The 14,574-nt window shown below is 38.1% G+C and overlaps 1 protein-coding gene across 4 annotated transcripts in view; it reads right to left on the bottom strand.

The window, feature by feature from the left end:
• The window catches only part of LOC145994691 (insulin-like peptide receptor), a 267,151-nt gene that overhangs the window by 141,224 nt on the left and 111,353 nt on the right, over positions 1-14,574 (bottom strand). For all 4 annotated transcript variants that reach the window (XM_083130847.1, XM_083130849.1, XM_083130850.1 and 1 more), the window contains exon 2: positions 9,457-9,878. In XM_083130847.1, the coding sequence (XP_082986973.1) occupies positions 9,457-9,878 (422 nt within the window). The remainder of the gene's footprint in view (positions 1-9,456; positions 9,879-14,574) is intronic.

The following is a 14,574-nucleotide window of genomic DNA, read 5'->3' as shown; positions in this document are numbered from 1 at the left end:
TATATATATATATATATATATATATATATATAACTAACTAACTCCCTAGCCTTCTTAAACCCGAAGGTTCACGGCTGCAGCAACACAGGCCTTCCATCTTTCCCTATCTTGAGCAAGATCTATATACTTTTTTCCATCCCTACCGATTTCTCTTAGGTCCATCTCAATGTTGTCCCTCCATCTTCGTCTTGGCCTTCCTACAGGTCTCTTACCATCAGGTTTCCCAACAAGAATCCTGTAAACTCCTCTTTCCTCTCCCATTCGTGCCACATGGCCTGCCCACCTAAGTCTTCTTGATTTAATTATTCTAATAATATCTGGACATGAATACAAATTATGTAGTTCTAAATTATGTAACCTTCTCCACTCACCTGTCTCCTCATCCCTTTTAGGTCCAAAGATTTTCCTAAGGATCTTATTTTCAAATACCCTCAATTTATGTTCCTCTTTCAATGTAAGGGACCAAGTTTCACATCTATATAATACTACAGGCAAAATTACTGTTTTGTATATTTTAACTTTTAGTTTCTTAGATATTAAACGAGAAGACAAAAGTTTATGAAGAGAGTAGTAACATGCATTTCCTGAATTAAGCCTACTTTTTATTTCCTCTTTAATATCATTTTCATTTGTTAATATTACTCCTAAGTATTTGAATTTGGAAACCGGTTCAAACGAGTTGTTATCAATAATTAGATTTTGATTATTACATAACACTTGGTTTCGGCCTGTAAGCATATATTTAGTTTTGTCTTTGTTAACTTCCAAACCTATCTCTTTAGCAGTTTTGAAAAATATTTTAGCATTACTCTTAATTGTATTCACATCATCCCCCAGTAAGTCTACATCATCTGCATATGCTAACAACTGAGTCACACCATTTAATTTTAGTCCTTCTTTAGTCTCTTTTACCTTCCTAACAGCATATTCCAGGGCAAAATTAAAGAGCAATGGAGATAATGCATCTCCTTGTTTTAACCCATCATGAATTGTAAATTTGTCAGACATATTAATACCCACACGAATTTTACTTTCTGTTTCACTGGTGCATATTTTTATCATACTAACAAGCTTCTTAGGTATTCCAAACTCTACTAATATATTATATAATTTATCTCTTTTGACCGAATCATATGCTTTTTTGAAATCAATGAATAGCTGATGGACATTTTGATTATATTCCCATTTTTTTTCAAGTGTCTGTCTGATGTGAAAAATTTGATCTGTAGTTGATCTGTTACGTTTAAATCCACATTGATAATCACCTATAATTTCATTAGCATATGGGGTTAGTCTTGTTAAAATAATGTTAGACAATATTTTATATGTTGTTGAGAGTAGAGAAATTCCACGGTAATTATTGCAGTTCATTTTATCACCTTTTTTAAACACAGGAACAATTATGGATTGTTTCCACTGTTGAGGGATTTCTTCTTTGTTCCATATTAAACAAATTAATTTATGAATTTGACATATTAATGAATTTCCGCCATATTTAATTAACTCAGCTGGTATTAAATCAATGCCAGGTGCTTTGTTATTCTTTAGCCTTTTAATAGCATCTTTAACTTCAGTCAAGTTAGGTTCTGGAACTAAAGGTTCTGCTGTGTGGACTTCATTTACTTCTGATTTATCTCCTATATGAACATTTAAAAGGTCATTAAAGTAGTTCTTCCATCTATTTAGAATATCGTTTGGGTCAGCTAGAAGATCACCATCTTTATCTTTTATCAAGTTTACTTTAGGTTGCCACCCCTTTCTAAACTCATTTACACCTTTATATAAATCTCTGATATTTTTATTTTTGCTGTTTGTTTCAATTTTGTTAATTTTGCTTTTCAAGTAATCTCTTTTTTTACTTCTAAACGTGCGGTTAACTTCTCTCTTTATTCTATTATAATTGTTTAGATTTGTATCATCAGAGTTATTTAACCACCTAAGTCTAGCCTGGTTTCTTATTTCTATTAGATTATGACATTCATTATCAAACCATGGCTTACTTTTTCTCGGTTTATGGTATCCTATACTTTCTTTAGCTGCTGATTCTATTGCATTACGTATGTGCTCCCAATTCTTATTTACGTCTGTTTCATTTATATTTTCATCATCATTTAAATCCTGCAAAACATCAAATCTATTTGACAGTTTAATTTGGTAATCTTTCTTAATTCTTTCATCAGTAAACTTTCCTGTATCAAATTTTAGAACTTTTAGATTTTGTTGCTTATGATTTAACACTGAGAGTCTTTCTCTTAATTTAGCAATTACTAAATAATGGTCACTGGCACAGTCAGCACCTCTATGTGTACGAACGTCAATTATACTAGTATGCCTTCTCTTATCAATGAGAATATGATCTATCTGATTATGAGTTTTACCATCTGGAGAAGACCAGGTATATTTATGGATATCTTTATGTTTAAAAGTGGTACTTTTCACAATTAAATTCTTTGAGGTTGCAAAAGTAATCAATCTTATACCATTATCATTACTTAATTCATGAAGACTTTCTTTACCAATCGTGGGTTTAAATGTCTCTTCTTTGCCAATCTGTGCATTACAGTCACCTAACAGAATTTTCATATCATACTGAGAAAATTTATCAAAGACCTGTTCTAACTCTGTATAAAAATCATCTTTAGTATTATCATCTTTATCTTCCGTTGGTGCATGTATGTTTATTAAAATAATTTTACACCACCTACCCTGTAAAACTGCATATGATATCCTATCATTAATAAATTCTACTGTTTTAAGAGCCGAGATAATTAATTCTATTATTTATGAAAAAGCCTGTTCCAAAATTATGATTTTCAGTACCACCATAGAAAAAAGTATAATTTTTAGTTTTACAATTCCCTTCTCCTGGCCACCTAACTTCCTGGACAGCTACTACATCTAATTTATACTTCACTATCTCATTAATATATATATATATATATATATATATATATATATATATATTGCCTATTTTACTGTTCTAAAGCATATACATTATTAATTGTTTGCCTATTTCACTGTTTAAAAGCTTTTAAGACCATGTTGTTATTCATTTTCACGTATTCTATCATCTATCTTTGTTCACCGATTAATTTTATTTTTGGCTTATTTCGCTGATCTGCAGACAGATTTGAAGTAACGTTTCATATATTTTACTCCATATACTATCATTGTTTTCTTATTTCACTGTTACCATGTTTACAGTGCATATATGTTATTACTTGTTTGCCTATTTCATTGTTTTACAGCTTGTAAATGAAACCATTTCAAATTATTTTACTAAACATATATATCATAAATTTTTGCCTCTTGCACCGTTTTGTAGATTCATGTTTCATTTATTTTAGCAAACACACATCATTAATATTTGCCTATTTAACTGTTATTTTAAAGTCATGTATAATTTATTTTAATACACTTATTTCTTGTGCCCGATGTTGAAATCACGTTCAGTTTCGGACTGTGTATCGCTGTAGGCTTAGGAGGAGATAATTGGTATATGTGGAAAACATGTGAGGCGGAGGGAGGGGAGGAGTATTTTAGCTGGTGGCGTTTCTACCTGACGAATCGCACGGCCTGGATAAAAATAATTCCTTGAAAGTCGTGAAGTGGGAGAAGTTGCGTGGGAGAATGGAGAGAGATATTCGCTATCTCGCCGCTGTGACCAACGTGATTAACGCTCTGTTATCACCACGAAGGGAGCAACGTCACACACACAGCGAGCAGTAAACAAGACTCTCAGCGGTTAATTGTAGTCTCGAGGACTTCTTTTTCCTCTCCCCCACCCTTCCTCCCCTCGCGAGCTCAGTCTTTCCACTTTTCGACGAAATTTCCCTTCATTCCCCTCACATGCAAGGTTGCAACCATATTTAAACACGCACAATACACCCCCCATCTCTTTGTAATTTCCTTGCCGCGGTAAACAACACAAACGGAAACTTGTATGCAGCCGGCAACCCTGTTTTAAGAACGCGTTTCTGACAAACAACAGAGTTGCCAGGTGCAACAAAATTTACCTACGTCAACCAGCGGCTTCCGCAGAGGGCGTTACTTACATACAGTGGCGAGCCGTTGCTATGGATTACTCGTTTGATTGAAGTCCACTTTATGCGGAGATAAGACTAATCGGGACAGGACATGTACCCGGTATCGGGTCCGGAACCTCTCGATTACAAAGGCGACGACGTTTACCACTACGCCACAGGGAAGGTATGTGTGGATTACTCAGACAGTTTACATTGGCTAGATTACATAGACAATGCCAATTACAGATAAGCAATGTGGAATTCTGGTTTGAAGAAGGGAGGTGCAGTTTTAAAAATGCCGTCAAAATTCTCATGTTGAAAAAAAAATCAAAATTTCCCGAAAATCAGTAATTCATTTTTCCTGGTATTTTCCTCGTAAATTTAATACTAATTAATCTTTGAACGCCTGCGACAATGGGGCAAGGGGGTTTCTATCTAACATTTGAAACAGTGAAAGATCCCTCTTCGATTGGCCTGCCAGAAAACTCACTACTTTTGTAGTATCCTACTACTTGCTTCAAGTGCTCTGGTAGATTAGCATGTTGCTCAGAGAAGAATGTACCAACCACTGCCCATCCCCAAAACTAACTTTAATGCAATGTATTCCAGTTCCGTGAACAGAATATGAACGTAACGATTCAATACTGGACAACCAGTGATGCCTAATAAAAGATAATGAGGGGAAAATGGAGCGTACTAAGAATTTCAATAATGATAAGGGGAGGAGGCATGAAAGGAGTATCTTTCAAGGATACCTGATAAACGTCCCCCGCCCTCTCCTTCCCTCTTCGATAGTAGAAATCCAACTACTGTACAAAAATTACCATGTTAGTTTATAAAAATATTAACGGCTAATAGTTAACAGTGTCTAATATTCCAAACGGTTACCAACATCATGTTTACGTCTCATTTTAGCCCTTCGAGTCATATCCAGGGGTACGATTTTGTAATGAAAAGAGTAAAGCAGAGCCTTTATTCAAGGACGTATTTAGGGCGGGTTCAGGGGGTCCGGACCCCTCCCCACGAAAGACTTACCAAGTACTAAAATTAAATAATCAAAATATAACTGTTTAGCATTTGCATGATACTTAGTGGAAGGCAAGGAATTTTGATCTTACGGCTTTGAAGGACAGTTCCAAAGATTTACTCGTAATATACATAAAATATTAATCAGCAACTTTACTTTTCGTTAGTTCTAATAGGCAATTAAATTTTTCACCGTCCAATTATTTTTGCCTATTACAATTGGATCTAACTCCCTTTTTTGTTATTCAATAAATATTATTTGACATTAATTTCCTTGCCACGGCAGTTGTTTTAAAACAAATTTTGGCGATATTAAGCTAGATAATGAATACATGCTCTTATATACATATTATTTTACTAAGTTTTTACCTATTCATGTAATAATAATACAATACTAATTAATTAACGTATTTAACTATTATTGTTATTATTGAGATACTTGGTCGGACTCCCCGAAATGTATTTCTCGATCCGTGCCTGCCTGTATTGTATTTTTGTTATTTAACGTCCCTTTTCTTCCAATTTTCGCTCATCACGACGATGATTAGATTGAAATTGATGAAGGGATAATGAGTCGAACTTGGAAACTTCAGTAGCGAAATCAAAGGTTGACCACCAGACTGTTGTTGCAACTGCTACATATCTATATCGCGTTACGTATAAATCTGTTGGCTTCCCGCCACTCCATGCTACATCACATGGATGGTGTTGCCAGTGCGTTCGGACTGTCTGCTTCACCGAAAAAGCAAGAAAACTCTGGCACTCCATCAAGGTGGAAACGTGACAATGTGCAGAGGACACTGTATCTATGAACAGGGGGCGGTCGTCCGGTGTTGTAACTGTACAGAGGCGCCTGAACTTTTTCGCATGCAGGGACAGTAACTGAAGTAATTGGTCGCGGGCCAAATTACCCAATATTGAAACTAAACCTTAAAATGGTTTTACGAGTTCTAAGGCGTTAGGTCAGCTCCTGTACAGTAGTAACGATATGCTTGAAAATGGAACGAAAAAATATTTTCCCCGCATTCTACAAACTTCACATGCATGCTGGGAACAATTTAAGTAAAGCAAATCGGCAACACACACACATATTGATACGGTAACCCAGGTTGCATTCACTGTATTTATTGTTGCCAGACATGGTGATTTGGAAGTTAACAAAGAGAAAACTAAATATATGCTTACAGGCCGAAACCAAGTGTTAGGTAATAATCAAAATCTAATTACTGATAACAACTCGTTTGAACCACTTTCCAAATTCAAATACTTAGGAATAATATTAACAAATGAAAATTATACTAGAGGAAATAAAAAAGTAGGCTTAATTCAGGAAATGCATGTTACTTCTCTCTTCATAAACTTTTGTCTTCTCGTTCAATATCTAAGAAACTAAAAGTTAAAATATACGAAACAGTAGTTTTGCCTGTAGTATTATATAGGTGTGAAACTTGGTCCCTTACATTGAAAGAGGAACATAAATTGAGAGTATTTGAAAATAAGATCCTTAGGAAAATATTTGGACCTAAAAGGGATTAGGAGACAGGTGAGTGGAGAAGGTTACATAATTTAGAAGTACATAATTTTATTAAAGTCCAGATATTACTAGAATAATTAAATCAAGAAGACTTAGGTGGGCAGGCCATGTGTCACGAATGGGAGAAGAAAGAAGAGTTTACAGGATTCTTGTTGGGAAACCTGATGGTAAGAGACCTGTAGGAAGGCCAAGACGAAGATGGAGGGATAACGTTGAGATGGACCTAAAGGAAATCTGTAGGGATGGAAAAGAGTATATAGATCTTGCTCAAGATAGGGACAGATGGAAGGCCTGTATTGCCGCAGCCATGAACCTTCGGGTTTAAGGAGACTAGAGAGTGAGTTAGTTAGACTTGGTGATTACTGTGCAGAAAGGCGACAAGCACATTACATTGACTCCGCCCTGACATCTACCGAGCGAAAAAAAAGTCATTATTACGTCACAACGATCCGAAACCGTCGCACCAAGCGTGGAGAGGTGACAAAATTAATACATTCAGAGCATCTAATGAACGCAATCCATTCCGACGTGAAAAACGAGCGCTGCATGCTTCCCCATCTGACCTTAATGCACCAAAGGATTAATCAGGTCCAGAACCGAGCGATTAATTCAAGCCACCACGCTTTTCTCTTCTTCTTCATCCACCCCGGCCGTAATTTATGGTTTAAACTGTCGAGCGGGGCTGCACAAGTCCAGTGGGATCCCCACCTTACGTGACCTTTGTGCAACGGCAGTGCATAGGATTCAAGGGCACGGAATTCGAAACCTGCGTCACGTGACCTTCTTTTCGCGTTGAATAAGCAATACGAGACCAATGCGATGCTGGAAAAAAGTTCCGTTAGGTGTTGCAGACCTTGAGAAAGAAACCTCCAAGGTGCTTACCGCACGCGGTTGCCAACACGATATGCAACAAATGGGAGACTAATATGGGTAGGATGGAAGGGAAGTATGTGCAACCGTTATCCTAGTGAAAGGAGTTATCCTTCTTCGGCGCAATAAACAATAATGAACAAGTTCAGCACTTAGGGTACTCCCGGAGTTATTTAACTGATCAGTGGCGTGCTCAGGGGGAGAAGTGGGAGAGGGTGTGTGTGTGAGAGAGAGATAAGAAAGAGACAGGGAAAGAAACAGAGAAAAGAAGAGAAGCAAAGAACAAAGAAAGACGAGGAGAGGACAAGGAGAGAGGGAGGGAGAGGGAGAGCAATGAGAGGAAGAGAGATAAAGAAACAAACAGAGAGAGAGAGAGAGAGAGAGAGAGAGAGAGAGAGAGAGAGAGAGAGAGGAGAGAATCAGAGACGGTCAGAGAAAGATAAAGAAAAACAGAGTGTGGAGTTATATTTGGTCCGAGTTCACTGAAGAAAAAGGTACAAACAGGCATGGTTGACCTGCTGTATGTGTGTGATTATACAGTGATTTAACCACACACCCTCCAGTCATTTTTGTTCTAATTTACATTTGCACCCTCTAAATACAAACTTACATCCCCCCATATGCAAATTTCTAGATAAACCCCTCCCTTAAGAAAAATCGATATGATATTCCAAAATATGAAAAATTACATATACTTCAGAATTTCTTCTAGAGCATTCACGTGAATCCTCGTGTGGTTTGCTTTCGATGATACCTATTCTCAATAGTTTCTTGCAGTTGCGTGCCCAAGGGGGGGGGGGGGTCATAACCCTTCCTTTCAAGCAGTATTCCTTAAAAAAACGTCAAAAGTGGGGGAAAAAATTGTAAAATGAGGGCTGCCTGTTAAGCAGACAGTATAGTAACCTTCCTTGGGTATACCACTAGTTCCTTGGTTATGTAACAGTATTAAACTATTAATAAAATCTAGGCAACAGCGAAAGGAGGCCTCACGAAGATTCACATGAATGCTCTAGGACTTTCAAGCACATATCATTTTTCATATTTTGGAATATCAGCGGTTTCTCGAAAGGAGATAAAAATTCGGAAACAGCTGCCCTGGCATAGGTCAAAGGTCCAGCCTAGTCTTGATTCAAAGACAATGCGTGTGATTTAAGAGTCCCTAGCAGATGGGATATTCGTTAGAAATCTCCGAAAGTAGTGAATAGCCTCTAAAACATGAGATATAGGGCCCGGGACTTTATGTTATAACATTTTTTTCAATTGGCTTCGGATCTATTATTGGGGTGAGATCTTTACATATCTGATGAAAATCAGCCGAAATAGACAAACTTGACAAAGCATATTTTGACATTTCACCAATTTCGCGTTTTTACAACATATTTCTTCAATTTTGTTGTAGTAATAAGACATATTTCTGTATAATTTCGTAATTCTCTCGCATATTATCGGTTATTTTATATTTTTTTCTTCTTAGCTTTCGCACATATTGCTAGTTCATATTGTCGATGGCAGGATATGGAAATTACGGAGGAAGAAAGATGCCGTCTTTTCTTAGTACTGTACAAAAATATCCCCACTTTTTTTTATCCCGCCGACAATTCATAGCCATGCAAACATTATTGAGTAAAAATGTTCTCTCTCATTGTTGTACGGGAAGTAAAGAAGTTTTGTTCTCATTTCTTTGCCTTTTTCGCTTTTCACAAATATCAGTCAAAAGTAAAAAATAACATTCGGTATATTACAGCCCCTACTCTATCGGGTATGGGAGAAATTCGAGAGTACTGTTGTGCATTTTTCTGACATATTTGTAATTTTTCATAACATATTTTCCAATTTATGACATAATTACATACATATTTTACAGTTTTATAGGACATAAAGTCCCGGGCCCTAATCAATTATTCCTGCACACACAAAAAAAAAGTATATTAGGAAATGAATTCATAAATTAGCGTTCAAGTGAACCAAGCTACAAAGTTGGACAAAAATACAAGCACCTACCATGATGAAGTGAGCTCCTCTCCCTTTCTTAGCAATGAGATCCCAGTCTATAGTGTTGACGTAGCAGAGCATAGGGTTCTTCTCGATCCGAACTCCGCCCCGCAGGATGTCCGTGAGCGAGGTGAGGCCAATCTCCTGCATCTGCATCATTTCGAAGATGACGAGCGCGTAGTCCATGAAGAGAACATTCCCCCTGATGACGGACAAGTTGGGAAAGATGTTGCTGAGAGTCTTCAGGTTGCGAACCCTGTACATGAGGAGGTAGTCTGTGATCTCGTGTAGTTCGGGGAAGCTGAGGTTTTCAAAATCCGATTCATTGGAGTGGTCGATGAGAACGATGTGGACGAAGCCTTCGACGACGCGGCAGCCTTTCAAAGCGTTGAACTTGGCCACTGAGTTCCTGATGTCTATACTCCTGCAAACTGAAATGACAGCAAAAAGTCGCGTTAGACAGGACACAAGAAAATTTATATAGAGTGTGTTTAAAATAAAATTATATCAATACAGATGTAAATATGTCAGTAACTATAGTCAGGATAAAGGTAACTACGCAGGTGTAATCCTCAACTCGATAAGATTTATGCACAAACATTTGAATAAGAAATTCAAAGGTCTGTGGATGTCACAAATAATTGTTCACAAGTGTTGAATATGCATGTGACACGGCAGACGTCAACAGTGGCGTAGCAAGGGGTGGGCGACCGCCCGGGGCCTCGCGCCTAAAGGGGCCTTACGTCCCAAACGGTTGATACGAAACATGTAATAAATGGAAGTGAGAAAAATATGGAAAAGGCTAATTTTTGTGGGTAATAAAATTAAAGCATTCGGTTTTGTTTTTTCTGGTTTTAAATTCTACTTAAACGTTATAATTTGAATGTAGCTATACGTCAAATCATGGGCGTAACATGCAGCAGGAAAAACGAAGCATTTTCGCAACACAACTGCAGTTTGAAAAAGTCGGGAGAGGGATTGAAATGAATGGACTGTCCCGACTAAATCGGGATGTCTTGTAGCCTTGCATCAATGGTTATAAAACAAACAAAAAAATACTCAATTTTGCAGCCTGCCTCTCTCCCAAATCAACCCATTCATATATGCAAGGACGAAATTGAAATTCTTGCACAATCTGAAAAATCGTCAATGTCTTTTTCCTACGTTTTTAAATCTTCACATTATAATAGTTCATAATTCGAGGGGGTCATGACCCCCATGTCACTTCCGCTGGGTACGGGCCTGTCCTATAGCGTCAGATTTCATCTTCCTCAAAGCAGAAAAATACACTTTTAGGGTGAGTGAAATTATTAAATATCACTTTCGTCAGCAATGTATTATCATTATTTAAATATGATAAATTGCTGACGTATTCCTGAACATTTTTTATCGATTCACATTGAGATTTCAAATTTTAAGAACGGATGGGGGCCTTGCATTCTAATCTCGTCCAGGGCCTCGCGATATGTTGCTACGCCACTGGACGTCAAGTGGGCAGAGCGAAGCAGTACATGCTGCTGCGAAAGCTGGTAAGTGCAGTCGCTTCCCCTCCACGCAATCCCGTTCCCTCTAACGTGTTCATTGGTGGACCCGTCTCGCGTCAAGTCTTGTTCGACTGTGTTAGAACATACTCTAACAAACAAAATGCCTTTTCTTTTCCAGTCAATGACATGTCTTTCTTTACCTGTAAAAACAAAAACATATCACATTGACTTTTGAGGTGTTTCTACACATGCTGTTAAATTTTCAGATCATTTGCAAGAGAATTGGTAACGTTATTAGATTACGAAATCATATCAAATTTATTGAAACACCCGGTATTTATTTACCTAAAGTTTCGGATACAGTACTGAATGGCCATTTTATACTGGAACAGTAACAGCAGACAAAGAAAAAACAGCAAAACAATACAAGATTCTACAGAAAAATTGTAGAAGTCCACATACATTTTTAACAAATGTCGGAAGCTGTTGTCTTAAAATTCTGTTAACGCAAAAACGAAATTGCCATTGTTAATGCTAGGAAAAGAAATATATTTTGGATGGAGATTGGATAGCTTTTTCCTTTCTACATTTCAAGTTAATGTGTTTAATTATTTTAATATTTAGTTGTTGTTATGAGTATTCTCTAGATTTTAGTGACTTATTATCGAGCCTATTATCCAAATATTTAGTGCCTTTTTGAGTAGTTTTTACTGCCAAGGAAACCGTCGGTGATCAGGTCCCAACCCACCTAGAACACACTACATTGTGCTTTCAAAACCAGGTTTTTTCCGGGGGGGGGAGGTAACATTCATAAAACCAGAAGTGTCAATTAAATTCAACAGCATTGCTCGAAAAACAGGTCTGCCTACCCTACTCCTCAGGTTAAGTTTAAAAGGGGGGGGGCGGGCTACAACGAAAAGTGTAATTCAATGCACGTGAAATGGGCGTTCTCGGCGTTTTCTATAACGTGACACATCGAAGGCCGGGGTTTGTGGGAGACAGCAACGCATTTACATAGAGCTTCGTGTGGAACAGCCAAGTGCTTGAAACCGAGACCACCGACTGGATACGATTTCTTCTGCGACGTTCAGAGTGTCGGAACGTTTGGCACGCGATAGGGAAGTTCAACGACGCAGTAACTTGATAAAATTCATTGCGCAGTACAGAATGACATTCCCGAAGCGAAGGGGAGCATTGTGTACAACAAGCAGCCATTACCCGACAAAGTACCTGGTTTCAAAAACAAGACTGTGACGCGCAGGAAGCTGTATTGTTCTAGAAAGAGCGAGAGAGACTGTGCATTGTTTATCAATGCTGCAAATGCTCTCTCTCTCTCTCTCTCTCTTGACAACCGCTGTAGCACTCGATGTCAAAATGTCTATTTTTTCTCCACCTCTCCCTCCCTTTTTTTGTTCGGTGTTTGTTTGTTTAAAGGTGGAGAAGAGAAGATCAACGAGTTGCGTCACGGTTACCATGGCATTCATCTTTTTCGAATTGAGTAAGGTTCGCCCACAGATTGATGCTGTGGCACAGCTTCTAGTATCTCCTCCTCCTCCCGGTGCTTGATGGGGAAAATTTTCCTCTCTCGCCTCTTTTCCTCATGTAAATATTCACATCTGATACCTGCTTATTTTGATGATATATACGCGCAACTTCGATTGGAAGTTTTTTTGCACAGTCAAACTGAAATTGGAGTTACGAATTCACAGTGTAGCGAAGGCCCAGTAATTTCTTTTGAAGCATCGGGATATTACACTCCAGGTACTAAAAATTAAGCTCCTTGCCTTTCAGGGTCTAGGCTTCACCAATGGATTTCACCGGGTGGGCGGGGTCCCAGATGAGATGGCAAGTCATCGCCTTTTAATCAGGGAATCTCGAGGTTGATACCCGGTGGTTAGAACCCATTCCAAACTATAGGTCCAGTCCCGATTAGCCTTTCTGTGTATTAAAATGTACTTAAATTCAAATTGCTCCTGTTATCTGGAGTCTGGCACTTCTTTTCAAGTAGCTCCTAATTGTCCTCACCGTGCTCGGCGAATATCGAAATTTTGGGTAGTAAACAGTGAACTATATCCAAAGTTAATTTGTTTCGGGGTGGACGCGGATGACTGAAATATACTACGTAAAAAAATTATGTAGCATTTGTTGTGTTTCTTGTTTTGAGTCTCTTTCCTACCACTATTGGCTATCGCTGCGATGAGGATGAATGCAACTGATACAGAAACAGAGTGAAACACACATATTCAGACTGGGATTCGACCACGGAACCTTCGGCGGAGACGTCCTTAGCATGAAGCATAAGTCGTTTGGTAACCGATTCGAATCCTGGTCAAGACATGTATGTGCCATTGTGTCTACCATCATTCATCCTCGTCGTGGCGATTAACAACGTGGTGGAAAAGCGACGAAAATAACCAAAATGGAAAGGTATTAAATCGTCGATTAAAATACAGGCAAATAAATGGTTGAAATTTACCAATCACCACCCCTCGATTGGACATTATGTCTAAATCCAGCAAAACAAACTTCAGTGAGCTCAGTATTAAAAATGGCTAAATGTTTTAAGAAGCGAAGCCAGACTTGAACAAATCGGTTTATATTCTGTGGCTTAGTTGTTGATATGAAATGTGTGCTTCAAGTTTTAACAAATGGTTATTTAAAAAAAGAAGCGTCAAATTGATCATTTGTTGCCATAGATTGTTTGAATAATGCAAGTTCTTGCATTTCAATTATATGTAAACTTTGCGCGCTACAGCTAGAAAGAAGATCATCAAATTTCAAGAGAGAAGGTTGTCGATCCGCCACTGAACACAGAGTTTAATGCCTTTATCATTTCCAGGAATACAGCCATGTGAAGCAGAAACGGCGTTTTCTTAGTGCTACTGGCAACACTGTCTTACAGCAGAGTCAACTTATTCCACGTTATAAATCACCAAGAAACTGTCCGAGCTTTTAATGTACAAGCTGTATAAAGCGGAATAACTTTGTTGCATGAAGAAAGATAAACACAAATGCAACAGTTTTCAAGACGTGTGCACACGTTGCATCGTGTGTACTATGCAGCTGAAAGGGAGGGGAGGGGAGGGGAGATGGAGGGGGTGTTGCAACATTGTAACTGCAGCAGACAGAAAGCGCAAGGGCATTTAACAAGAGGCAGAGCAGAGATTGCGATGCGAGACAAAGGCCGTGGACAGGTGCGATCGAGAATTACACACGTGATTTTATTACTGACAAGACAGCGTGCAGGTTCACTCCGGAAGCAAGCAGCGAGTCACGTATGATGAGAATAAAGCTGCTATACCTGAACCAGTGTTGCCAAACGATCGAATAGGTTACAAGAAGTAGTTTAACAAATGTTCATTAATGAAAAATCCACGCAATTCGTTGATCTACAAAAGAATTAGTTCAATTTATATCACTGTATTAATTACTAATAAAAAAATCGTCCCTTCTCGTACATTTTTCGTTTTTTTATTGATTAATTGGTTTATTTTACTTCGCATTTCTTCCACTTTTAGCTAATCGCGAAGATGAGAATGAATTATATGTTGAAGGGACACTCGAAAAGAACGCCCATACAAAGGCCAGGATTCGAACTCTGGACTCCCTGGCGTCGTAGCGTGCTGTGCTAACCAGTTCGCCA

This window comes from Lepisma saccharinum, chromosome 11 (genome assembly GCF_977018435.1).
Source record: "Lepisma saccharinum chromosome 11, izLepSacc3.1, whole genome shotgun sequence".
In the NCBI taxonomy this organism is placed as follows: domain Eukaryota; kingdom Metazoa; phylum Arthropoda; class Insecta; order Zygentoma; family Lepismatidae; genus Lepisma; species Lepisma saccharinum.
Note: the sequence above shows the minus strand (reverse complement) of the source record. Positions and strands in the feature narration are given on the sequence as shown.